The following is a 25,623-nucleotide window of genomic DNA, read 5'->3' as shown; positions in this document are numbered from 1 at the left end:
CGCAGCCCCCAGTGGGCGGGCGGAGATGCAGCAGCGCTCGGCGCCCTCTGGCGCCCTCTGCTGCACCCATGAGAATAATGCAGCGGCAGGCTGGCGGCGGTGGAGGGCTGGCTGCACACCCCTCCTAGCCTAAACGCCAGCATGGGAGCTCGGAAAGGGCTGGCGGCCCGTCCCCGCTGCGGTGGAGGCCACGGGTGTTGGGCGTGGGTTGGAGGTCAGAACCGGGGCGGGTCAGGCACACGTGTGACTTGGCCAACGGCGTGAGCCGAGCACGTGGGGGTGCAGGAGGGGCAGGCGCAAGCTGGGGCGGGCCCAGGGCCGCTGTCTGCACCTTGGGGTGTGGACCGGGGTGGGTGCAGCATGGCTGGGGGCGGGGGTACAGAGATGGAGACCGAGTGGTCTGGAGCTTGGACACATCAGAGGCCCTGAATCACCTCGGACCGTGGGGCAGGGCCCACGTGGAACGTGAGGCCACCCAGGCACCGACGAGGGTGGGCCCCTGTCCCCGTGCACGTCTGTCAGGGCGCTCTCCCACCTTGCGTCCTGCTGGGAGTCAGAGCCCTGGGTGGGGGCAACGAACCCTGGGGTCTGGGGCCCAGAAGGCGCTGCGGCCGGGGTGGAGGTGTGGGAGAGGGTGGGGCCCTGAGGAACAGTCCTGGGTTGAGGGAGCCCTCCCCTTTGGGAACTCAGGGGGACCCCCAGACCCCTTCATCAGAGATCACAGAGCCAAGTGGAAGGGGTCCTGTGGGTTCTGCGGCGGCATGAGGCTCCACGGAGGAGGGCACCTGGCCACTTCCCCGGGCGAAGGCAGCTCCAGGACAAGCCCAGTAGGGGGCTGTGGGGGCTGACCTTCCCTTCCTGCAGGGCTGACCACCCCTCCCCCCACCCCTGTGCGCCTCCCAAGGACAGGTCCCAGCCGCGGGGCAGGGGCGGGTGGGGCTGGGAAATCCCCAAGGGTGCGCCCCCCAGGGCCCTGAGCGACCCGCTTCGGAGGAGGCGCTTGTAACAAAGTAGCCTTTATAGGTCCTGGGAAGGCGCAGGGGAGGGCCGCTAGGAGCCGCGGTGGTCCTCGCTCCTGCGCCCCTCGCGGTCCTCCCCGGCCGATCCCGGGGAGGGCTCCCGCACCGCCTCCCTGCTATCTGCTCTCTGCCGTTCGCTGGCCGGGGCGCCGTCGGGGCCGGGGGAGTGAGGCCGCGGGTGCCCCTGCGCGGAGCGGGGTGGCCTGGGCCTGCGCGCGCCCGGCTGGTCTGCCGCGCGGGTCTGGGGCGCGGCGGACGCGGCCTCACAGGCCATCCGGGGCGGCGGTCGGGGGACGTAGCGGGAGCTCCCCGGGCGCGGCCACACGTCGGTCTCGCCGTTGAGCAAGAGCACGAAGCGGCGCTGCGACAGCAGCGGCAACATCTTCTGGCCGCGCAGGCTCTTCTGGAAGGTCTCCAGCGCCAGGTCTGCGGGCAGAGGGGTGGGGGTGGGGCGAAGGGGCGGGGCGTAATGGGAGGGCGTGAGCGAGGCACGCTGTCCCGGGCAGACGAGAGGGGCAGGAACCCAGCCCCTCCAGCATCGCGTGTGCGGGGCTGGGGTGCAGGTTATGGGGGCAAAGAAGGAGGTGAGGGGTGGGACCCAGGCGGGGCGAGGTGTGGGGAGACAGGTCTGCGGGGTCTGAGCGTGGGGAGAAGGTGGGGTGGCTCATGTGAGCCTGGGCAGGCGGTGGAGGGGGCCTCACCCAGGGTCTCCACGACCACGCGGGGCACCACCTCCTTCAGGACTTCGCAGTTGGTGTGCAGGGCGGGGTTGGAGTTCATCTCCAGCAGCCACACCTGGGCCCAACACCCGTCAGCACCCTTGCCCGCCAACCAGGTCGGCCAGCAGGAGGCGGAGGCCCTGGCGAGCTGGGTGACCCTGGGCAGGTCGCTTCTATTCTAGGGCCTCACTCCCCGTATTTGCCCGAGGGGCTGAGATGCCGAGGGGCTAAGGGTCTGGCCTCGGAGGCCGCCCCAGCTGCAGGAGGGGCGAAGCCTTATGGACCCCCCAGGGCCGGGGGGCCTGTCTGGGTGGTCGGGCTGTGCACAGACACCCTAACCCTCCTTGCACCTGCCTACCAGGCCCCCCCACCCTGGAACGCCTCAAGGTCACCTTGAAGTTGTCATCAATCAAAAAGTCACAGCCGATGAGGTCAAAGTAGCCCAGCTTGCACTCGAGCTTGGACTTGGCGGCCAGGAAGCAGTGGGCCATGACCTGCTGCATCCGCTTCTGTGGGCAGGAAGGGAGCAGGTGGGGACCAGCTGTCACCGGAGGCCCTGGCTGTGCCTCCCTGCACGGCCACAGCCACGCCCTCTGCTGCAGCCTCACCTGGGCCCTCACTGTACTCCCACCTGTGCCCACACCTGCACAGCCACACCTGCCTGCGTTTTCCCACTTTCGGAGCATGAAACAGGTGTATAGGCAGAGACTCAGTCACTCTCGTTTCATTCACTCGGCATGCAGGTGGGGCTCCGGCCGTGTGGCAGGTGCTCGGGCCCAAGACTGACGGGAGCCCTTGGGCAGACCGCACGCAGCAGGAGAGACAGACAACTGTGACCTGGAGGAGGTCCCCCCGGAGGTCCTCACGCACTTTGCGCAGCATCTTAAGCCACAAATGCTGGTGGAGAAGACGGAGTGGGGTGTGGGCATGTGGGCTCTGGGTGACTTTCGTAATGGACGAAGGGGTCTGGTCTGCGTGGCCTCCTTGAGGAGCTAGTAGCGAGCAGGTGGGGCGCGGGGTGTCTGAGTGTGCCTGAGGGGCTGGGGGAGCAGCTCGGGGCTGCTGTGGCTGGGGGGCGGAGCGGGGGGAGCAGGGGAGCAGGCGACCGGGGTGGTGCCTGTCACACCATGGGGGCAGGGAAGGACCTCGCCTCTTGGAGACCAGAGCTGTCAGAGGGTGGAGCCCAGGAGGGGCACAAGGGACCTGTGTCCTCAGAGGGCCTCCCCCTGCTCCGGCTGGTGTGGCTCAGTGGACTGAGTGCTGGCCTGCGAACCAAAAGAACGCTGGTTCAATTCCCAGTCAGGACACATGCCCGGGTTGCAGGCCAGGTCCCCAGTAGGGGGCGCATGAGAGGCAACCACACATTGGTGTTTCTCTCCCTCTCTTCTTCCCCTCCCCTCTGTCTAAAAATAAACTCTTTAAAAAAATAAACAAAGCTATGAGGCAGAAAACAAATAGCAAACTAGCAGGTGCAAATCCCACCTCATCAGTAATTACGTTAAATGTAAATCAGACTTTCCAGATCAAAGGCAGGGACAGGTGAAATGCATAAACCCCGGCTGTTCTGTCTGTGAGGCTGCGATTCAAAGACACAGCGAGGCTGAAAGTCGAAGGTGGGAACGGTTTCTCATGCAAACAGCAGCCAGAAGAGCTATACTAGTATCAGAGAAAATCGATTTTAAGACAAAAATTGAGGGTACGAAGAAAAAAGCACATTTTACAGTGATAATTCGAGATGTAGTAATTATGCACATAGATGCACCTAAGAAGAGAGCCTGGAACTGCAGGGAGACAGAGACGGTTCCGCAGCGACAGCTGAGGCCTGCACGCCCCAGTGTCCGCGGTGTGGAGACGCGCAGACGGGGAGACACGCCGGTGGGACGGTGGGACGCGGGAGCTGCACCGGCCGCCGCGAGGCCTGACGGACATCTGCAGAGCCCCGCCCACTCACGCGCTGCACCGGCGCTCACGGAGCCGCTCCAGGACGGATGCCGGTCCGTCCGGGCACAAAGCAAATGCGGTCCCTTTTCAAAGGGTCGGGGTCATACAAGCGTGTCCCTGGACCCCAGTGGCATGAAATTAAACATCAATAAGAAGGGAGAAAAATCCACAGATATTTTAGTGTGTATCATTTAAGACTACAAACTCCTTTATTAAGATAACCAAAATATCTCTGTCCTTGTCACACGTAAAAATAATAATTATTTAACGTCAACTATAGAATCAGGGATCAAAGGTTTCCAGAAAAAAAAAGAGAAGGAAAACTGGGAAACCCACAAATACGTGGGAATTGACACTCTGGAGCAGAAACAGCAGCCGCACGGGCGCCGTCACGGCCTCGTGCAGGCGGGGCGAGGGCGGGGGCGGGGCGAGGGCGGGGCTCCGAGGCCGTCCGTGGCCAAAAACACCTGCGTTCACCGAGAAGGAAGCGCTCGAACCAGCGTGCTAACCTTCAGCCTCGAGAAACCAGAAAGACAAGACCCGAGAAGACCCAAACCCGAAGCAAGCAGACTAGAGCAGACGTACACGGAACAGAACAGGGAAAACACCAGAGAAAAATCGATGGATCCGACAGCTGGCTCAGGGCAAAGACAAGCTCTCACCCAGACCGGCCAGGACAAGGGGAAAGAAGAGAAACTGCTCAAGTCCAGAAAGGAGGACCTTGCACAGAGATGAAAGTGATTTTAACAAGGATTATAACTGTCCCTAGAATGCTGTGAACAATTGTACTTAAAACAAATTAGGCAACTTAGAAGAAATGGACAAATTCCTAGAAAGACACACTCATTAGCCTGAGTCAACAAGAAATAGGAAGTCTGAGTGTAACTTCTAACAAATAAAGGTCAAATTAGCAGTAGCAATAATAATAATAATAATAATAATAATAATAATAAAAACAAACCTTCCCAATAGAAAAGCCCCAGAACAGGGAGCCTTGCTGGTGAATTCTTCCAAAAATTTAAATAACATGAAATTTCCACGTGCTCTTCACACGAGAAAGAGAAGACACGCCCCAAACCACACGAACACACAGAGAAGGACGCCCCTCGCCGACGCTGCTCACGCGTGTGGACACGGCAGCCCCCGGGAGCCGCAGCCCAGACCAGGAGCACACCCAAGCGCAGCACACACCGGGGCTGACGGGGCGCGTCCCCGCCAGGCGGGGGCGGTTCCTCCCGAGACGATGGAGCAGCGCGACTCCACGCAGGAAGAGGAGGGGGCTAGGGCATCCGGTGTGTGGTGCTCGCTCAGGGACAGGCCCCCCGACCCCCGCCCTGCCCCACGGGAACAGGACCGTGAGAGCAGAGAGAACCCAACAACGTGTGCAGAACAGTCTCTCTGACAAACGGTGCTGGGACTCGGGACGTCCGCACACCAAAGGATGAACTTGGACCCCTACCTCATACCCCACGCAGCGAATAACCAAAATGGCCAATCACTTAAGTAAATGTAAGAGCTGAACTAAAAAAACTTTTGGAAGAAAACGTGTATAAATATTCCTAATGCTGGATTTAGCAGTGGATTCTTACACGTGAAATCAAACAAATAAATAACCAAAGAAGAGATGGAAAAAATTTGTCCTTCATCTAACTCTGAAACTTTTGTGCAAAAAAAAGGACATTATGAAGGAAGTAAAAAAGAACTCATAGAACAGTTTGCAGATCACACGTCTGATAAGGGTCTGGCGCCCAGAGTCCGTGAGGAACTGCAACAGGGAAAAGGCCGGCAGATCGGAACAGAAGGCTTTCTCCCGCAGGCGCACACACAAAGGGCCGGGAAACACAGGCAAGGACACTCATCATCGTCGTCATCCGCAAAACACAGGTCGAACCCACAGGGACGCGCCGCCTCCCACCCACCACTGACCGTCACACCCAGGGGGAGTGCTCGCAGGGTGGGGAGAGGGGGCGCTGCTGCAGGGAATGTGGACAGAACGTGAACTCTCGTCGAGGGTGGACGCACAGAGACGCCTCGGGGTGGCCAGCTCCCCCCACCCAGGCACACGAGGGGGACACACTCTTCCTTCAGGACAGGCGCACCCCCGCCCCCAGGCGGTCCCATACCTCAGGCCCAGCCCGCTCCCGAGGGGACACTGCCCTTGCCCCCCCGCATGCCCTAAGGGGTCTTGACCCTCGGCGCCCCGCCAGGGCGAGAGGCGGGCGTGCCGGGCGCACGGACCGTGAAGGTGGTGAAGACCCAGTCGCTGGGCAGGCCCCTGGGCTCCCTGAACTTGCTGTTGATGTAGCGATTGAGCTGCTCCATGCTCCACACCGTGTCCTCCTTCAGCAGCACGTACAGCGGGCTCTTCTTCTGCATGAACTGCAGGGAGGCCGCGGGGCTCCTGGAGACCTCGCCCGGCGCGCCCAGGGGCCCCGCCCCCGGGACCTCTGGCAGCGAGCCTGCCGCCGAGGCCCTCCCACGGAGACCTGCTCAGCCCCCCAGCCCCCCACTGATCCTCACAGGGAGTGGGGGGGACGCCCCCAGACTCTTCCCGCGAGGACCTTCCACAGAGACCTTTGGCCCCAGGCTCTGTGCACTGAGGCCATCCCAGGGACCCCTCCCCTGGGCCCTTAGCCCCCCCACGCCTCACCCACACCCGGAGGGAACCGGGCTGTGGTGCTGGGTGCAGGGCTCCAGGTCACGTCCCCAGCCCACCCCGCGGAGGCCGCAGGGGCCCGGCGACGCCGACTGCAGGCAGGGGACGGCCCAGGCCACCTGGACCGCCTGCGGGCCTGTGTGCCCGGGCAGTGGTCCTGTCCCAAGGCTGCAGGGAGGGCCCTCACCTGGTTGGTCAGGTGGCTGCTCAGGTCTTGGGACCCGGGGTCGTAAGGGTTGAGGGTGAGGCGTGCGTAGCCGTGGCCGAAGAAGACCATGTACGGCACGGCGCAGGCGACAAGCAGGTAGGCGCGCACGTCAAACTTCCTCCCGTCCAGCAGCAGGGGGTTCTGGATGTACCTGGGCGGGCCCCCGCGGGCTGAGCACACGGCCACCCGGCCTGTGTGTGCCCCCCCGCCCCAAGCCGGGCCAGTTCTTCCGTGCCCCCTCCACCTGTCCCAGGGGCGACCTGCGGGCTCCCTCCCTGGCCGTGTGCGCGTCCGTGGGTCGGGGGACATTTCTGAGCCTGAACGGTTCGGAGGAGGGGTGTCTGGAGGTTGCCTTCAAAGGGCCAGATCTAATTTCAGGACCGTATAAATGTAACTGCTCCTTAACAGTTAAGCGAGAGCTCGGCACCGCTGCCGGATGAAACAAGGTGGAGGGCCGCATTTGGCCTGTGGGCCTCGGGTTCACCACCTGTGGTTCAGAGAATCCCTGGGTCTCAGCCCCCTTGGTGTCCCCAGGCTGCAGCTCTTGCTGGGAGACTAGGCCCCTGGGCAGGGAGGACTGCCTGGAGGAGGAGGCAGGGCTGACATTGTGCCTTAAAGGGGGGGTGGCCCTGGTGAAGCAGGGAGGGGAGATCCCAGGTGGAGGGAGCTGTAGGACTCAAGACACGGGTCTTGGGAGCTGCGGCTTGAGACGGCCGTGGGGGAGAGGAGGGGAGGGTGGCCGACGGCAGCTGAGACAGGACTGTGGTCACACTGACAGGTGGGGAGCTCAAGAGAGACCTTTCTGGGCGAGACTAGGGTCTGGACCCTGCCCAGAGGCAGAGGGCTGGAGGGAGGGACAGCTCTGGCTGCAGGCTTGAAGGCAGTGGCTGCCTGGGTGGGCTTCCTTCCCGACAGAGGAGTAGTGCCCAGGCAGAACAGTGCCTCCCCGCCCCACTGACGCCCCCCGCACACCCATTGACGCCCCTCGTGGTGTACAGCCCAACACCTCTGCACGATGCGCGCCTGAGGCGCCCGGAATGGCATCTTGCGGTGGCTGGGGTCTTCCTCGATGCTCTGGATCTTGGCCTGGAGGGCGGCGACTTCCTCCTGGTTCCTGAGCAGAAAGATGCCTTTGCCCTGGTTGGAGGCAGTGGGCTTGCAGATCCACGTCTGGGTCTCTGTGGAGAGAGTCAGGGGAGTCCAGGGCCGCCCAAGGCTCAGACCCTGCCCACCAGCCCCTCCCACGAGGGGCAGCCTGCTCCTGACCGCGTCCACCCAATCTAGTTCCCACCTACCGTCCCATCCCACCCCGCCCACCTCCATCCAGTCCCTGGCCACGCCCACCCCGAATCTGGCCACGCCCCAGCCTGAAAGCACCCCCCCCAGGCCTGAACCACGCCCCTCTCGGCTGCGAACACAACCAGCTGTGACTCCGCCCACAGTCACGACCCCGCCCACCTGGCTCCCCTCGTCCCCCCAACCCCCGAAATCGCGCCCCCACCTGCTCGTAGCCCGGGTCCGGGCCCTGCCTAACTACGCCCCGGTCTTGGTCCCGCCCGGAACGCATCTCTCCGGAGCGGGCCTGGCGTCCAGCGGCGTCTCACCGTCAAAGAGCGCGAAGAATGCCTCTCTCTCCTCCTTGATGTCCAGACGGTAGGTCTCTGGGAAAAATTCTTCCATTTTCAGGAACCTGGGGGAGCAGGGCGTTGGGGAGACGCAGGGAGGGACCTCTCCCTCCGCCGCAGGCGTGGCTGGACCTGGGGGCAGGCTGGAGGGAGCGTGGCCCCGGGGCGCTGGGTCGGGCTCCAGGCTCCCCTGTGTCCCCTGCACCCGCGCCCCACGTCTGGCTGCTCTCTAGGAAGCCTTGGCACCCTGCTCCCTCGCCAGAGCACCCTTGCGGCACTCCTGGCCCCTCTGCAGGCTGCTCACCTGCACCCAGCCCCTCCCCCTCGTCCCTGCTCCCCGCCCCCACCCTCCTCCGCTGCCGTGCTGCCCGCAGGGCTCAGGCACTGCTGAGGGGTCAGTTCCGACAGTGCCCGGCATGCCGCCCGCGCGGGTTCCTGAGTGCTCCGGGCTGGTCCAGGCCCCTTCCACTGGCCGGGGATGCCCTTCCGGGCCTTGCCATCGACCACCAGGCCATCCTTGAACTTAGGACGGAATGGCCCCTCCCAGCTGAGCTGAGTGCCTCTACCTCTGCGGCCCAAGGCACCCCGGGCTCCTCCATGGGACCTCCTCCAGGTCGCGTGCTGGGCCCTTTCCAGATCTGCTCCCCAGAGGGACACAGGGCCTGGCCTGAGAGTCCCCTCCACCGTGTGTGGGGGACAGACGGGTGTGTGTCTGGAGAGGGGGGAGTGGGGGGGCCTCGAGGTAGGTCGGTGGGTGTGGGTGTGTGGGTGGGTAAGTGGATTTGGGGTGGGAGCAGGTGGGAGAATGACAGATGCCCGGAGGGGGACAGGCGAGAGTTGCTGGCCGACGCAGGGAGGGTGGGGGTGGACAGTTAGATCAGCTGGTGTGACGAGGGTGTCGTGGTGACCCGGTGAGGCGGCTGCCTGCCTGGTGGGGGTGGACAGTGGTCGGGCAGGTGGCCAGGTGTGTAAATGGTTGGGCGAAGAGTGGACAGGCGGACACCAGACGGGTGAGCCCGTGAGCGGCTCAGGCTGCGTGCGTGCTGGGCAGAGGGCGCAGGCGGACAGTAGTGTGGAGGGTCTGCGAGGACAGGCATGGGGGTGGGCAGCAGTGGGTGCGGCGGGCAGTGAACGACTGAGTGAGGGACACCCAGGGGTGGCTCCGAGGTGGGTGTCTGTAAGGGCTCTGGGGGGTGGAATGGGTGGCAGGTGTTTGGGGTGGAGACAGATCGGGGAGTGGGAGGAGGGGTCCGTGGGGAGATGGGTGGGTGGGTGGGTGGGTGTAGGCGGGTGGACGGAACACAGGGTCGCCCGGAGCAGCGACTGGCCGCCGTGTCGGGTGGGACGGCGTGCAGATGAGTGGAGCAGGGACCGGCGGGCTGGGGGGCTGGGGTGGCGGGATGGGTGGGCGCATGGTGGGTCCTTGGCGGTGCCCAGCGCGGGGTGGGGGGGGCCCGGGGCGGGCGTACTTGGCCTGTGCGCTCGGCGACGTCCTGCTGACGACCCTCGAGTGCTCCCTGAGGGTGCTCAGGAGCCCGATCTTGGTGGTGAGCAGTCTGTTGTTGGGGATCTGGTACAGCAGCTGCTCGCCTGCACAGCAAGGGCCCGGGCAGCCTGCGGCTGACCGATGCCGGCCGGGCCACCCAGGCCCCCTGGCTCCCGCGGGGAGGGGCGGGGCCTCTCCCCCTGCTCTGGGTCTGCCCCGAGCCCCGCCCCGCCCCCCCTACCTTCCCGGAAGCTGCCGTAGCTGTCCCGACACTTGACCTCACACCACTTGAGCCTGTAGTCGCCCCGCCGGCTGTCCTGGATGCGCTGCCAGCCCTTGCCCTTGCAGTAGGAGCTGATTCTGGGGGCGCAGAGGGGCGGCCGTGACCCTGGGGCCTCAGGGGCTGGGGGAGGGGTGGGCATGCCAGCAGAGGGCACAAGGGGACCTCAGGTGACCTGGCTGAGGCTGGGCTGGGCCCTGGGGGGCAGTGGACAGGGCCCGGCTGGAAGCCCCCACTCACATTGAGGCCCCGTTGGTGCCCCCGATGTAGAAGAAAGGGCCGCAGCCCGTGCTGGGGGGTGGCTGCTCCCCCCCCAGCAGGTGCCTCTCCAGGAGGGCGGCCCGGGGCTTGCCAGCGACAGTGTCCTCCAGGGGGTCTGTGGGCAGACGGGCCGCCTGAGGCTCTGACCTGGCTGGAGGCTCCCCCCCCGCCCCGCCAGCCCTGCCGGAGCCCACCTGCATCGCGGTCCAGCTGGCTCAGCTGACACAGGAGCCTGTCCCCGTGGCTGCTCTCCATTGGTCTCTCATGGGCCCAGCCTGGGGATGGGGGGGTGCGCGCTCAGATTCCGGCCCAAGGCCGGTCCCAGGTGCGCTCCGGACCCACCGACCCTTTCCCGCCCGTTTCTGGCCACGGCCCCCGGCAGTGCCCCCGGCCCGTCTGGGCACAGCTCGTCCCAGGCGCGGGCCTGATCGGTGGGCCTGAGCCCGCCACGCCTGCTAGAAGAGCAGGGACGGCCGCTGCCGTCCAGGGTCAGCCACGGAGGGGGCAGGGCCCCTCTCCACCTGCAGGGCAGAGCTCGACGCAGGCCAGGGGCAGGGGTGTGAGGCTGGAGCTGGGGGTGGACACGGCGCGGGGACAGGCTCAGGAGGGCGGGGTCACAATGTCCATCATGACGTCACGGGTGACCCATGTCAGGCAGGGGTGACGGGCTCCCCTGCCCTGGGCAGGGGCTGGGTGCAGAGCAGCAGACCTCCCGCCAGGCTGTGGAGAGGAGACGTCTCCCCTCCCCCTGCCGTTCGGACCCAGCCCGCTGGCCCCTCCCCTGGGCCATGGCTCTGTGTGGTCCCCCTCTTAGACCGCCTCCCCCGGAATGGGGCACCGGGCCCCAGGGGGCCGTGCCAGGCCTGCATTCACCTGGTCCCCGGACGTGGCTCCGCCAGACCCCTGCGACCCTTGACCGCTTGCCTCTCCTGGTGCTGACCTGGGCCCGAGGGTGCCGCCCCCGGCGCTGGACGGAGCGGGCGTGGCTGTGGGCCGCAGGGGCGGGGGCACCGAGGCGGGGGCACCTCTGGGAAGACGCTGCCCCCGCCCGTCGGTGGGACCTTCTTGCAGCCTGTGGTCCCAGCCCCCGGATCTGGTACGCGGTCAGGCCCCTCCTGCCGGGGCAGGGGCGCCTCCTGGGGTCTCGGGCTCGGGTTTTCAGGGGTAGCCGGCTCCTGTCTCCATGGTGACCGTGGGGCCCGGCGCCCCTCAGGGGCAAGGAGTGCTGTGCATTCTGTCTGTCCCAGGCGAGTCTTCCCTTGCAGGAGCGGACCCTCTGGCTGCGGCGCTGCCTGTAAGGAGGGGCTGTCCAGCCTTCAGGCGCTGGGAGGGGCGGCCGGGAGGGAGAGGGGAGGCACCCTGTGTCCCAGGGGGCTTGGCACTGAGGAGCTGGCAGCCTCCTCGCCGCCCGCCCCCAGGAGTGGGCCTGGCTTCGAGCGCCGGCCATCACCTCGGAACTTTCAGGGGCCACGGGCCCTCCCCAACTTGGGGGCGGCTTGGGGGGCAAGGACATTCTGAAGGGCTGGACACACAGAAGGGGGACAGGAGCACGCTGGGCTGGCGGGACGGAGGGCCGCAGCCCCTGCACCCAGGGCCCAGCAGGGGCTCTCCGAGAGGCCAGTCCCCCCCCAAGGAATGCTGCCCAGGGCCTCAGCTGCCGCTCAGGGAGTGAGGAGGCCGGGCCCGGCCCCGCCTTGCCCGGGCCCGGGTGGGAGGGCTCCGGCAGCGTCCGCCCTGCTCGGTCCCCGGGGCCGGGCAGCAGGTCCCGGGAGCCCTGCTGAGGACGGAGGGTCGGCCCCAGGGCGCCGACATCTGGTGCCTTCCCGCAGCGCCCAGTGAGCGGCTGCCGTGCCAGCAGGCCCCAGAGGGAGGCCCCAGAGGGAGGCCCCAGGGGTGAGAGATGGACACGCAGACTCACGCACTCGGACACACAGACACACAGCACGCACGCGCACAGAGCAGGAGGACAAGGAGACGTGGCGGGCACCACACCAAAGGGGAGGTCCCTGGAACACCCTGGGGTGGGGGTGGGAGGAGCCCCCGGGGGCTGGGGGTGGGAGGAGCCCCCAGGGGACTGGAAGTGCCCCACAGGCTGGTCACCGCCCGGCAAGGAGGACACGGGGGGGGGGGGGGCCGGAAGCCAGGAAGCCCAAGGCGCGGGGCCCGGAGACGGTGGGGGGCCATGGACTCCGGGAGCAGAGGCTGGGCCCCAGGGCCCTCAGAGAGGCTCCGAGCCTGGGGTCCCCTCCCAGTCGTGTCCCGTCTGCATGCAGCTGAGCTCTGCACTCTGGGAGCGGGTGGGCCCCCGCCGCGCATGCAGGCAGTGGGCTGGCGGGGCTGGCGGGGTGCATGCGGAGCCAGCCGGCAGGGGAAGCCTGAGGTCACGACAGCAGCGTGCGGTGGTGAGGGGCCAGCCACCGCCCCCCCCCCCGCCGGTGGGCAGCCCCCGCCGGGCAGGCGCAGGCGGCGGGGGGGTCGGAGGCAAGGGGCAGAAGCAGCCTCGGGAGGTGGCCTGGGTGGGGAGGGGCTTGTGGCAGAGACCCTGCCTCCTGCCTCTGCGTGGCTTTTCTAGCCAGGTATTTATTATTTTCACAAAAAAGAAGGCCATGAGTCATCATTTCTTTAGCAAAATCAACACACAAAAGCCTGGGCAGGCCCAGGTGCTGTGTCTGCGGGGCTGGGCAGAGCTGGGGGGTGCGGCGGCGGGCTGCCAGTGCCGCCGGGGCCCTGCGCTCAGGCCTTGGAGCTCTAAACCCAGAGACAGAGCTTGCCGCCGGGAGAGGCAGGGGCCTGCTGCGTCCGCAGGCAAGGGCGGCCGGCGCTGGGGCAGGCTAAGCAAAAATCTCTAACAGAAGTGACGACCTTTACCTGGCCAGGCGGAGGGGCCGGCAGGAAGCGGCGCTGCGGCGTGATGGACGGAAGGCCCTCGCGAACCTGCCCAAAACATCCAGCGGAATGAGGCCGCGCCAGAGCCCGGCCCCTCCCAGAAACACGCCCGGCCGCGTGGGGCGAGGGCGGTGCTCACATCGCCTGACTGGCCGGTGCCTCCCGGGCAGGCGCAGGCTGTCCTCGGGGACGTGGGTCCCCAGAGGGGTCAGTAGGGTGGGGGACAGGTCTCGTCCTGGGTGAAGGAGCTTGTCCCGAGGGGCCGACACCCCCGGGGGGCACGCCCACCTTGGCCCGGCCCTGGGGTCCTTGCCCCACTCGCCGTGGCCCAGGGGGCATGGGCCCTTTGCAGGGGGGCACCCTTCCCCTGCCCTCCCCTCCCTGTCTCTCTCTGCTCCTGGGCGGAATCCCAGAGGGCCAACAGGGTCCTTGGTGGCCAGGCGGAGGCACAGGACGGCAGACCCTCACACCCAGCTGGGGCCCCTGCTGCCGGCCCACCTGCTCCTCCTACCTGCCCTACAAGCTGGGGTGGGCCCTTTGCCTGGGACACAGTGGTGACCTGGCAACTGTCTCCCAGCAACTCCAACCCCGGGCCCAGAGCTGAGCAGGGGGCAGGGCGGGGTGCCCCTGGGGGCTGGGCCCTCCGTCCTCTCCAGGGTCATCCCTGTGCCTTTCCAGACCCTCAGGTCCACGCTCAGCCCCCAGACCTGACCCCACAACGCGTTTGGGGTTCACTCGGCTTTAATTGCTGTCACATTCCCCTAACCCCTTGCCCCACCCATGGGGCCCCCACTCTTCAGGGTGGGGGCTCAGCCCCTGAGGGTGGGGGCCACAGCCTTGCATGGGTCATGAGGAGTCTCTGCTTGGAGGGCCTTTGCTTCTTGTGGGGCCGGGTGACAGCCCCCCAGATGAGTCCGCAGTCTCAGCCCCAGAACCCGCGATGTGACCTCACTTGGGAACAGGGTCGGTGCAGTTGTGACGAAGTTGGGGGGCACGAGCTGAGGTCCCCCTGGGTCCTTGGGGGGACCCTAACTCCAGGGACCAGTGTCCTCACAAGGGGCCACAAGCCTGGGGACGCCTGAGCCACCGGGGCTGGGAAGGCAGGAAGGACCCCCTGCCCCCGGCAGCCTCGGAGGGGGCACCCCCAGCTCCATCCCTGACTCTGCCCGGCGGGCCGTGCGCGGGGGCCGCCCTGGAATGCCGGCTGTCCTTAAAGCTGCCCTCCCTCCTTGGGGCTGGACCCCTCAGAGGTGCTCAGGCTCCTGGGCCGGCCTAAGTGCCTTGGTCCCCAGCTCCTCACGGGCTCTGGCGAGGTGGCCCCTGCTCACTAGACACCAGGAACTAGGACTCCGAGACTCGGCCTCAGAACCGGAGACGCTGGCTGGCGTGGTGCCGCCCGGCCCCAGCCCCTGTCACCGCACAGCGGGGGCCTCCCCGCCGTGGGTGTGCGGGGGACAAAGGGAGCGGTCAGCGCCCCTGGGGCCGCAGGAGTGGGTGAGGGGAAGGCCCCGTGCCCCCTTGGGCGGTCAGCGCCTTGACGGGCTGGGCCCAGCCTCCTGGGCCCTCCTCACAGGTGCCCGGCGGCCTCTGGCCTCTGCTCGGCTCCTGTCTGCAGGGCCCCCCCTTGGTCACCTGCCCAGAGAGGCCTTCTGGGGCCGCTCTCACCCCCCTTCTCGCTGCTCTAGAGTGTGGCTGCGCAGACCGTGTCTGGGGAAGACTTGGGGGCAGAGGGGGAGACTGAGGGGAGGGGGAGGGACCTCCCCCAGGAGCCCTGGGGGCCCACCCCCCCAACTCCGTCGGCCAAGCCCTTGGTCTAACCCAGGGTCCGGGGCCCTGTCCTCAGCGCGTCTTTGGGAAGCCAGGGGTCAGGCCCCGGGAACTCGCAGGGAAGGGACGGGGCCATGAGGCTGAGGGTTGGTTTGGGGGTGACCTCAGACGGACCTCTCGATGAGCATCAGTGAGGGGGGCAGAGGGAGCAGGGCGGGAGGCTGAAGACTAGGGGACTTGGGGTGCTGTGTGGCACCGGGAGAGCGTGACCCTAACTTCACAGGGTATGGGGACCTGGGGGGGCCCTGAGCTGAGGGCCGGAGCAGGAAGGAGGTGGCTGCACCCTGCCCGCCCCCGTGCCCTCCAGCACCCTCCAGGTGACACTGCCTGGGTGGGCGGCACAGCCCGGGGTCTCTGGGGTGCTCTTCCCCGCCCCGGGCTGGGGGTCTGTGGGCTGGTGCCTCGTCTGTCGTGTCCTCTTGCGGCCCCCTGCCCGGTGCACGTCGGGGGCGGAGGAGGAGGCTGCCTCCCTGGAGAGAGTCCCAGGCTGGGCTGCTGTGGGGCGGGCTGCGCCCAGAGGTGCATGGAAGCTGGTCCCCGGTGCCCCATGCCCTTCACTACCCCCGCAGTTTATTTTGGCGCCACAGAAAGCCCGCCCCAGGGTGGGCGGTCTCCCCCCTGTCGGGGCGGCAAGGGCTGGGGACGTCCCGGTGCAGACCGCGCCACCGTGGGGGCAGCACGGGGGCAGGGTGCGCCGCCCGGTCGGGCCACCTCGGGCCTCCCCCTCCACGCGGTGTCCGGCGGGAGCCCCTCTTCCGGTGGCGACCGGGCCGTGGACGGACGGCATTACCAGACAGTATTAGACAGAAGGACCCAGGTCTAACCGTGTCTGGTAAGACGCCCATCGCAGGCTGCCTGTCCTGCAGCGTCCAGCTGGTGCCGGGCCCCCCAGGCCCCCTGAGTCTGCAGAGCGCCGCCCCCCCCCCATGGCCGGTGTCCTGGTGTCCGACCCGAGCCCCCAGGACTGGGCCGCCCCGAGGAGGGCCTCGCACAGACCCTGGCCCAGCATGTGGCCCCCAGGCCCAGGACCGCGTGTGCGTGCGCAGCTGGGGCCTCTGCTTCCCCTGCACTTGACCCTGAGTCAGTGCTCAGTTAATGAGTGACAGGAGGCCGGGTCAGACCCTCCTCCCTGGGAGACCAGCTGGGGCCTAGACGGGGAGGGGCTCCTGGGCGGGGGGGCGGGGGGCTCCCCCTGCACCTGTCGGCCAGGCTGGTCTGGGGGCCCGAGCCCCGGCTCCCGGTTGAAAAGATAAAACCAGGGCGTCCTGGCTTCCATTTCAGACCGTGCTCCCGTTTCCGCCTGTGACGCTGGGAGGGCTGGTGGGGGAGGGGACCCTCCTCATCGGGGAACAGCAGCCCGAGGGCCGGGGCAGGGCGCATGGACGCACCGTCCTTCCTGGGACCCTGGCGGGACACAGGAGCTGGCCCCCCTGACGGAGGGAGCCCTGTGAGAGGTCAGTGCCCGCTGCGGCCCCACCCGACGGGGGCCTCTCAGGAGGGCCAGCTCCCAATGGCCTCGGTGGTCGGGGTGCCACAGTGACATGGGACGCTCCCTGCACGGTGGATGGGAGGGGCTGGAAGGGAAGGCGGTTGGCTGGGGGGGCGGTGGGGGCGCTGGCCGCTGGACCAGTGCCGAAAATGCATTTCCCGGTGCGGCTGCGGCCGGCTGGCTGTCCGTTCTGGGGAGTCCTCAGGGCCGCGCAGCAGCAGCAGCAGCAGCGGTGCGCCGGGGCAGAGGGCGAAGGCAGCAGGCCAGGTCCCCAGACAAGGCTGGCGAGCCGGGTGCGGGCCGGGGGCGCTGGTGCCCTCCTCCAGGCCCCGTGTTCCGGCCCCAACGCCCTCTCCCAGGGTCCGTCACTGTGGGGTGGGCCGGCCCGGCCCGGCTCTGCGTGCGAGGAAGGGCAGGACGGCGCGTCCCCGGGCCGCGTCCCGGCAGCGAGCGGCGGGCTGCCTTTGAGCATCGTTACCAGACAGTGTTAGAGCCGAGCGGACAAGTCCAGCACTGTCCGGTAAGATGCCCACAGGGGCCCAGGTGTGCCTCGGCCCGAGGACGCAGGGCGGGGGGGAGGGGGGCCGCCCGGGCAGGAGGGCCGCGGCGGGAGGCCTGTGTGCTCCCCCTTTGTCCAGGGCGAGGGCGCGGGGCCTGGAGGCGGGGCTGCAGGGGGGGCCGGTCTGTTGGGCGCCCGTGTCCCCCACAGTCTGCTCGGCCCACGCCAGCGAGGGGCGGCGCCTGGCCGGGCCCCGTGGGCAGGGCCGGGACCCCTGATGCCCCGATCCCGGGTCCCTGTTTTGGGGGGAGCGCTCAGTGGGGCTGCAGGAAGCCTTTTGTTCTCGGGGCTGAGCAGGGGCTTCAGGCCCAAGCGGGCCTGAAGTGGCCTGCCTGAGGTCAGCTTTCTGTCCCATGCACCCCCCCTCCCACAGCCAACGGGCGGGACAGGGCAGGGCGAGAGAGGGGCGGGGCTCGGGCTGGGGGGGGCGGCCCCGTCGCTGCGTGCAGGGCACCGCCGTCATCATTACCAGGCAGTATTAGAGACCCGACTCCATCCAATGCTGCCCAGTAAGATGGCGGTGGCCGCCCCGGGGTGGGTCTGGGGACCGCCCAGCAGGGGCAGGAGGGGCTCGGCGTGGGGGCGTTCAGCAGCCTGAGGGAGACCCTCGTTCTCCGAGGACGGCGACGTGAGGAGCAGCCGGGAGGGACGGGGCTCTCTCGAGGGCCCCAGGTGCCCCTCAGGGCCCCCCCCCCCCGGTGGGGCTCAGCCTGGGGAAGGCCAGCCTGCTGCATCTGGGAGTCCCCGGGGGACGGGACTGCAGGCTGCCCTCCATGTGGGCCCGCTCCTCCGTCCCAGCAGGGCCACCGGCTCTGGGCGTGGGGTGGGCACCTGAGGAGGGGCCAGGTGTCCTGCTCCTGGGAGGCCAGAGTCCCAGTGCTTGGGGGCAGAGTGGAAGCCACCCTCTGGGTGGGCCAGGGGAGAGGCCTGGATGGCAGGCTCAGCTCCTCGGAGCCCCGGACGACTGTGTGTCTGAGGCTGGAGGGGCTGCAGTGGCCGCACAATGGGCCTCTGCCCTTGGACGCCACCCGGGCTGTCTGCAGCCCAGCCCCTCCCGCCCTTGTCAAGGGTGAGGATGGAGGGTGGCGTGGCTCTAAGGCAGGACAGCCCCTGGGGGCCTGCTCCCCCCACCTACCGGGCTGGGCAGGCCTCTGGGGCCCCAGTGACCCCCACCCCCCCACCCTTGTGCAGCACTGTCTCTCACCAGCGAGGCCACAGGTGGGGCTGTCTGCCGGCCCTGGCTGCTGTTGGCTGTGAAGTCCAAGGGCAAGAAGGTACCGGCCCTGCAGGGGAGTGAGAGGGGGGGCCCTGTTCAGCCTATGCTCACCAGTATGGGGCCGAAGCCCAGAGCAGATGGGACAGAGCCCCCAAACACAGAATGCAGGATTGCAGCCCCCAGTGCCTGCCGGAGACAAGCCAGTCTTTAGTGCTGGCCCCTCAGGACAGGGGGATTCAGAGTGGGGGGTGGTTCCAGAAGTTGGAATATCTGCAGCCCCCACACTCCTCAGTGTCCAGACCGGGGGCCCTGGCACGGGACTGAGACTCTGGCGTCCTGCCCTAGGGACCTGAGGGCTCTGTCCTGCCTCCTGTCCCTCCCTGTCCCCTGTACAGTGGCACCTGGGCCTGGAGAGCCAGCCAGAGCAGCTTCTCAAGTTTTCCGGCATCTTCCACCCACAGAGGCTGCAGGGAGGAGGTGGGGGCCCCTTCCTGATTCCCCCAGGCTGGCGGGCTGACCACAACAAAGGCTGCGTCCACCCCACCCCCGCCTCGGCCAGGTCCACCCGGTTCTCCAGCCCAGTCCTGGGGACGGCCAGCCCTCGGGACACAGGCAGTCTTCGGAGCACCTGACCCCGACCCAGGCCCCGCGTGGGGGGCGGGGGGGGGGGTGCCCGGGCTGCTGCCCTGTGTCCCATCCCCACTGCCGGTCCCCCCCAGCTGGCCAGGGTCTGGCCCCCCGGCCTGGGGAAATCAGTGTGCTGAGGAATGCGGCCGCACCGTTTTCTGGGCTGAGCACTTTAGTTAGACTTCCCTTTCAGAGCCGAGTTAAATTTCAGCTTCGCTCGGGGCTGCCAGGCCTCGGGGGAGGCCGCGGGGGCTGAGAGAGGGGATGCAGGCGGCGCCCAGCGTCCCACCTTGCAGCCAGCCCCCTGAGCACAGCTGCCTCCCCCCGGCCCCCCGGCCCCGTCATGGCCCCGGAGCTGGAGCCTGGTGTCCCCAGAGCCCGTGGCCACCCGGGGCCAGCCTTCCTCGGGGAGCAGCGGGCCCGGAGAGGCCCCACAGGCCCACGGCCGGCCCGGCCACAAGCCAGATGGACAGGCGTCCCTGCCGCCTGCTGCCCGCCAGCCCCCAGCCATTGCGTTCTCACTTGGGAGAGGCGCAGGACAGCCGGACAGACAGACGCAGGGACAGGCCCAGGCGTGGGGCCTCGGGAAGCTTCCTGCCAATGCCCAGGGCAGGCCCCTGGGACCCCACAGGCAAAGACTGAGCCCGGCCCGGCCTGGCCCGGACCCCCGAGCAGCTCCGAGGGCGGTCGAGGGCCTGGACCAGGGAGCCCGGGCGGCCCGGAAGTGGAAAGGAAGGTGCCCTGCGTCCACGTGGCCCCGGGCGGGGGCCCGGGAGGGCAGAGAGTGAGGCCGGCGCCCTGGGGCCGGATGCGGCCTCGTCAATCATCGCCATGACGACCAGGCCCGGCTCGGGCGACCGGAGGAAGGGGCCCTTGCACAGCGAACGCGGCCCCGGGCAGGCGGAGAGGCAGGCCCCAGCGTGGAAAACCCACTCTCCGCCGGCTAACCTGCCCGGCGGGCCTTAATCAATGGTGAGGCCCGCGGAGAACAAAGCGCTGAAACCCAACCCCGCGCGTGTGGGGAGAGGCGGGGGCGTCCTCCGAGGGCCCGTCTCCAGGCGCGGAGTCTCGTCCCTCCGCGAGGCCGCCGCCATTTGCCTCCCCGCCGCTCCCCCGCCCTCCGGCGGCGCCCCGCGCCCCGCGGCGGCGGCACGGCACGGCTCCCCAGGGCCGCTGCCTCCGCAGACCTTTCGCCTTCTCTCGATTCACGCGGAACGTTCCCACAAACTGGTTTTGCAAATGAGGCATTTGCAAATCACCGGAATGCTGGGACGGACAGCAGGCTGCGTCCACACCCTGTGGCTGCTTTGCGTTTTCATCAACACGGAACTCACTTGGGCTAATTCAACATCCTGCCAATCACCTTCACTTCTGAGCATTTCACCTGGGTGACTAGACAAAAGCCAAACAAAGCAAACCCGACCTGTGTTCCCCCTAAAAGTTTGGGGACGACCCGCTCGACACCGTGCCCCGGAGAAAACCCCGCCGCGTGTCCCCCTGGCCTGACGGACTGGCTGACCGCCTCCCAGCCCCCGGACCTGCCCCGGAACGGCTGCCGCTCCCGGACGGGCTGCCGTGCGGCTCCCGTGCACTGTGGTCAGGGACCCGGAGGACAGACTTTGGTCCTGACCCCGAGGAATCCTGTCGGCCGGGGCCGTCCCACCCCTCCTCCAAGCTGGTTCCGGCTTTGTGAGCAAGTGCCTCCAACGCAGACAGGTTAGGAAGAGCCGCGAGCCAGGCCAGACCGGCTCTGCCCTGAGCTCTGGCTGCCCCGGGGTGGCCGCTGGCACAGCCCAGCCCTGCCCACGAGCCCACTCCAGAGCACCGGCCCAGAGCCGGGCGCCCGAGTCCTCCCCAGCCCAGCTCGCAGGGAGCAAGGTGCCCCTGGAGTCAGCACCGCGTTTGGGAAAGAGCTTTCCAGAGGGGCCGTGTTAGGGTGGAAGGCGGAAACCCTCACTACCGTCGAACCCAGCTACCCTCTGTGTGGGGCAGAGCCCACTGCCCACGCCCGCCGGCCCTGCAGGTGCGGCCTACAGACTCCAAGTGGCCGAACCCAAGATGGCTTCGCCCCGACACCCAGCACGCCCAGCCCGAGGGGCCACTCACCTCCTCCTCAGAGGAGGAGGACCACCCTTCCCCGAGTCCTGACCGCAGGCCAAACGGGCCCATCGCCACGGCTGCCACGGCCCGTCCTGGTCAGCCGTGCAGGGGATGGCGGCAGCCACCTGGAGGCTCTCCCCACAGAGCGGCCTCCCCGGGCTCCTCCACCTCCTGCCTACCTGCCCCGACAGGTTCTGCACCTGGAGGAGGAGGGTGGGAGGCCGCTCCCTGCCCCCAGCCTGGCGGCCGGGCTGCTGTGTCCTGTCCAGCACCGTCCCTGCACCCAGGATCCACCAGGCCTCAGAATGGACACTGGAGAAGCTTTGGCACCAGTGACCCCAAATACTTGTCAGCCCAGGACGGAGGTCAGGCTGTGACCCAGCCTGATCCGCCAGCCTCGCCGGAGGGGGGCCGGGAGGGCAGCCACCCCCCGGGGAAGCCCGGCCCCTGCCTCCCTCCGCTGAGCCCGCACACAAAGGAGCAGCGTGCGTCCGCACCCGCACTTGCAGGTGGGCAGCTTGCCTGGTCTCCAGGAAGTCGAGAGAGCAGCGGGGACAATGGAGGCGGTGGCCGGTCCTCCTGCAGCAGCGGAGGGCAGGGCCGGGCCGGGAAGAGACGGCGTGGCCCTGGGCTCGCCTTACATGCAGGGCCTCACCCCGCCCCACACAGGTGCCTGCCCGCCGCCGACCAATCTCTGCTCCTGGCTTCCGACAGGTGTGTCCCCCGGGCTCCCATAGGCCAGCAGGGAGGCAGTGACGTGACGCGGGCCACAGGGCGGGCGGCGGGCCCCACACGCATTCCTGCCCGCCCCCCGCCCGCCCGGGGGCCCAGGTTGAACAAAAACCAGGGCAGAGAGCTCCTGCAGGAGCTGCAGTGGGGCGTGCGGGGCGGGGGCGGGGGCGGGGGGTGGCTCCTGTCCAGCCCTGAGCTCAGCCCCGCTGGAGCAGGCAGAGGGCCGAGAGGGGTCGCACCCCGCACCCCCTCTTTCCTGGGGGGGCCCACAAAGGCCCTCTGCCCCTCCACCTGCAGCTTCCTGGGAACAAAGCGCAGGGCTGTGCCCGCCCCCCGCTCCCGGCCCCGGCCCGCGCCGCGTGGACCCCTGGGAGCCCCCTCCTGCGTGCCGCGCAGGCCCGCGTGCGGGGGAGCGAGGCTGTGTCGGCCCCGGGTCCTGTGGGGGCTGCAGGGGCCGCAGTGCGGGGAGGCCCAGGACCCGTGCGGGGTGGGGGTGGCGAGGTGGCCCTCCCAACTGGGCAGAGGGGCCCGCACTGAGCCAGCGGCCCAGCCATCAGCCCGACCAGCAGGGAGTTCCCCATGGGCCCAGCCGCTTTCCGTGACGAGCTCCGGCGGCCCCGCCGTGGACGCTGGGCGGCCAGGCCAGCCCCCCCCCGAGTGGGCTCACGGTCCCTCCGGCCCCGGGTCCGGGCTTCCCGGGGCCTCGTCCTCTGTCCGGGGACAGACTGGCAGGGGGTGCGTGGCTGCCGCAGGGCGTCTCCAAGGGCCGAACCACATCCGGGGGGCTGCCTCCCAGTGGGCCTTTGTCCCTTCTACACGGGGGCCCCAGAGGGTGGCACAGCCCCCCGAAAGTTGCTGTGGGCTCAGACTGCCGGGGTCACCATCAGGGAGCACGAGCCCTCCCACTGACCCTCGGGGCAGGGCTCTGAGTCCACGGTCCCTGCGTGTCCCCAGCCCGGCCTTGCAACCCAGAGGGCTGTGCGGGGGTGGGGGTGCCGCAGGCATGGGGGCTCTTCCTGGCCTCCGGGGGGCAGAGCACCCAGGAGCTGGTCTGGCCCCCTGGCCCCAAGGCAGAGCTTCCGGAAGGCAGTCCTGGAAACATCAGTGGCCTCTGACCCTCCAAACCACCGACCTCCAGACACTGGGGCTGTGGAGGGCACACACACCTTTGGCAAGACACCCGCCCTCCCCGATACCCACCAGAGTGTCTGTGTTTGGGTGGGGGTGAGGTGGAGACAGCCCTGGTTGGTGGCACTCCTGCCTTGGGGAAACTGAGGCATGGCTTGATAACCCCAAACCTGGAGGCGTTGGCGGTTGGGTGGGAGCGGGAGGAGGGGTTGCCCACCGAAGACCCTTCCCAGGCTTACGCCCTGACCTCTGCCCCGCCTCCACCACTGGGTCACCGAGTGTCCTGGTCAGGACCTCCTGTCTCAGCCGGGTGTGCTGGGTTGGGGCCGAGGGGCATGGCATTGCTGGACGTCAGACGCTCCCGGGAGGACACGGGGCGGCCAGAGGGAGCCTCCGCCATTTCTCGGAGCCCTCGAGGGCTTCTGATCGGGACGTGGTGGGGCCTGAAGCAGGGGCCGTCCCGTGAAAAGCAAGCCCCGCCCCCCGACCCATGGAGGAGGAAGTGCTAGAGTCAGTCCCCGCCGAGTCCGGGGACCTGGCTGTCCCGGCAGCACATGGCCTGTCCTGGCTACTCGGACCGTGCCGTTGGCCACCAGTTCCAACGCTCTGCCCGCAGAAGCAGAAACACCTGGTCTGGGTCAGGCTGCCCCACTCGGAGGTGAACGGCCACGCCACTTCAGACGGGGGCCTAGTTCGATGGCGGCCCCAGGGCGCTGCCGCCGCCGCCGCCGCAGCAAGACAGGGCTCCAGCTGGCCCTGGGACGCAGAGGACCGCGCCAGGGGCTCCTGTCCCACCCTGGGCCGTCATCACAAACCCCTGTCCCGGGGAGCGGCTGCCCAGCTGGCCACAGCTGGGTCTCCGAGGCACAGTCCAGCCCAGGAGTGGAAAGGCCAGGGTGCAGCTGAGCTGTGGCCACGTGGAGGCCGGCCCCTTGGGCCAACCTGCTGGCCAGGGGTCGAGGCTCTCGAGGCTGCATGGCGGGGGGTCCGGGCGTGAGTGCCCCCGGCCGGTCACTTTGGAGAGGGAGACTGTTTGGCTGACCACCGGCTCCCTGGCCTTGCTGTCAGCGCCCCCACAGCTCTCCTCGCACTGCTTCGCCTGAGTCTCAAATAGAGTAAGACTGACCCCGAGCCTCCTGGGGCGCCTTGCGGGGTGAGGCGGCCGAGGACGAGCCAGCGCCCCGGGCAGGACTGGGACACCTCTCCCCTCTTGGCAGCACACCAGTGGCCGGTCCAGACATCCCCTTTGCTCTGAGTCATCACCAGCCCGGCTGGGCCCCAGGACCCCCTGGTGCCTGTGAGCTCTGCTGGCAGCCAGCCTCGGGGCCCTGGGCGAGGTGCAGTCGCCCCTGGTGACCAAGCAGCACAGGGCTGTCCCCGGCTGGGAGGGCGGCCTGGACCCTGGCTGGCGCAGGTCTCTCTGGGGCAGCGCCCCCCACTCCAGGATGTGTGTGGATGGGGGGGTGCGGGCACAGCCTGGTGAGCACCCGAGTCCTGAGTGCCCACAGCGCAGCAGGCCCACAGCACCCGGGCCCATGCAGTCCTGCCTGGTGGGCGGCAGCAGTCCTGGCTGCCAGGGTCACTGGAGAAACCAGTGGCCTCCAGACAAAGGCCCCGGCGGGCCACCTGGTGGGTGTGGACGTCTCCATGGCAGCAGGAGGGGATGCGGCAGGCAAATGGGCTCGCCGGAGGCGAGTGGTGGGGTGGGGGCTGTTTGGGGGGGTGACGAAAGCCACCCCCACGCTTGGGGACACAGCGGGCAGGTGGAAGAGCTGGCCTGGCTGGGCTGAGGCCTGGCTGGGCGGGGCTGCGGGACAAAGGGCCGTTGTGCTGCTGGAGGCGCCTCGGGCGGGGCGGCCAGCCGCCGCAGACTGCCCAGGGTCCTGCAGCCTCGGGCGCAGCCTTCCTCTGGGACAGCTCTGGGCCCTGGGGCCTTTGCGGCTTGGACTCAGGGCTGGGTCCTCTCCTGGGCCCTGGGGGTCCCGGGCTCAGAGGCACCTGCCTGCCCTGGTTTCTCTAGCGCTGGTCTGCGTCTCCCTGCAGCTCCGGGCTCCTCGGACTCCGCTCACGGCCTCGGCGGGGGGCGGGGAGCCAACACCGGGGGCAGGTGTGGGTGGGCGCGCTGGGGCAGCCGCCCCAGGTGTCCGTGCACCCCATGCAGGCACTGTCACGCACCCTCCTCGGCCCGCCCCCAAGTCGGGCCTGGGTGGGAAGGGGCTGTGACTCCCCCCACCCACGGCTCATTGGGCGTTTGGCCGCCCAATCAGCACCTTCCTAGAACGCAGACGGGCTTCCTCAACCTGACCCGGAGGTCGGGTCACGGGCCCAGCAGAGCCAGACCCTAGCGTGCGCGGCTCAGACTGGGGAGGTCCGCCCAGCACAGCCCCCCCCCCCCGGCACCGGGCACCCGCTCTGCCGCTCGGGCCTCCCAGGGTGTCTCTCTGGGGAGCTGAGGACGCAGTGGAGGCCCCTGCCCACCCCGACAGGCCCGCTCTGCTCCGGAGCGGGGGTGGGGGTGGGGCTGCAGCGCCTGTGTCTCTGGACCCGCCCGCCCGCCCGCCTCATTTCCTGCCCTTGATCCGCAGGGCCAGGTGCTTCCCTGCCCCGGCTGCCCCCTGGGGCGGCGGCGCTGCCAGGTGGGCATGACCTTGCGGGGGAGGGGGCTGCTGTAGTGATAGGCTGCACACGGGGGCCGCACCCGCCTGCCGACCCGTCTTTCCTCCCCGTCCAGGCCTGGCCCTTCCAGCCTGGCCCCAGGGCCCACGGGCTCTCACCCGAGGCCCCTCCCCAAGCCCCCGATCTGGCCTGGAGGCCAGGTGGGCGTGCCTGGGGAAGATTAGCCTGGCACCGGGGGCCCCTCCAGC

At 68.5% G+C, this 25,623-nt stretch overlaps 1 protein-coding gene across 9 annotated transcripts in view; it reads right to left on the bottom strand.

Moving 5' to 3' along the window:
* Positions 1-1,008: 1,008 nt before the first annotated feature.
* The window catches only part of TTLL10 (tubulin tyrosine ligase like 10), a 49,278-nt gene continuing 24,663 nt past the window's right edge, over positions 1,009-25,623 (bottom strand). For 2 of the 9 annotated variants that reach the window (XM_045859026.1, XM_045859034.1), the window contains 14 exons: positions 18,161-18,239; positions 13,064-13,129; positions 11,136-11,487; positions 10,390-10,470; positions 10,175-10,310; positions 9,896-10,014; positions 9,638-9,758; positions 8,148-8,233; positions 7,550-7,721; positions 6,523-6,694; positions 5,918-6,058; positions 2,131-2,247; positions 1,721-1,814; positions 1,009-1,445 (listed from right to left, as the gene is read on the bottom strand). In XM_045859026.1, the coding sequence (XP_045714982.1) occupies positions 1,051-1,445; positions 1,721-1,814; positions 2,131-2,247; positions 5,918-6,058; positions 6,523-6,694; positions 7,550-7,721; positions 8,148-8,233; positions 9,638-9,758; positions 9,896-10,014; positions 10,175-10,310; positions 10,390-10,450 (1,614 nt within the window). In that variant the 5' untranslated portion in view covers positions 10,451-10,470; positions 11,136-11,487; positions 13,064-13,129; positions 18,161-18,239 and the 3' untranslated portion in view covers positions 1,009-1,050. Of the gene's footprint in view, positions 1,446-1,720; positions 1,815-2,130; positions 2,248-5,917; positions 6,059-6,522; positions 6,695-7,549; positions 7,722-8,147; positions 8,234-9,637; positions 9,759-9,895; positions 10,015-10,174; positions 10,311-10,389; positions 10,471-11,068; positions 11,501-13,063; positions 13,130-18,160; positions 18,240-21,396; positions 21,560-25,623 lie in introns of those variants that run through there. The other 7 variants (XM_045859031.1, XM_045859030.1, XM_045859033.1 and 4 more) reach the window with 7 other exon arrangements.

This window comes from Phyllostomus hastatus, unplaced genomic scaffold, assembly GCF_019186645.2.
Source record: "Phyllostomus hastatus isolate PE091 unplaced genomic scaffold, TTU_PhHast_1.1 phas_scaffold_182, whole genome shotgun sequence".
In the NCBI taxonomy this organism is placed as follows: domain Eukaryota; kingdom Metazoa; phylum Chordata; class Mammalia; order Chiroptera; family Phyllostomidae; genus Phyllostomus; species Phyllostomus hastatus.
Note: the sequence above shows the minus strand (reverse complement) of the source record. Positions and strands in the feature narration are given on the sequence as shown.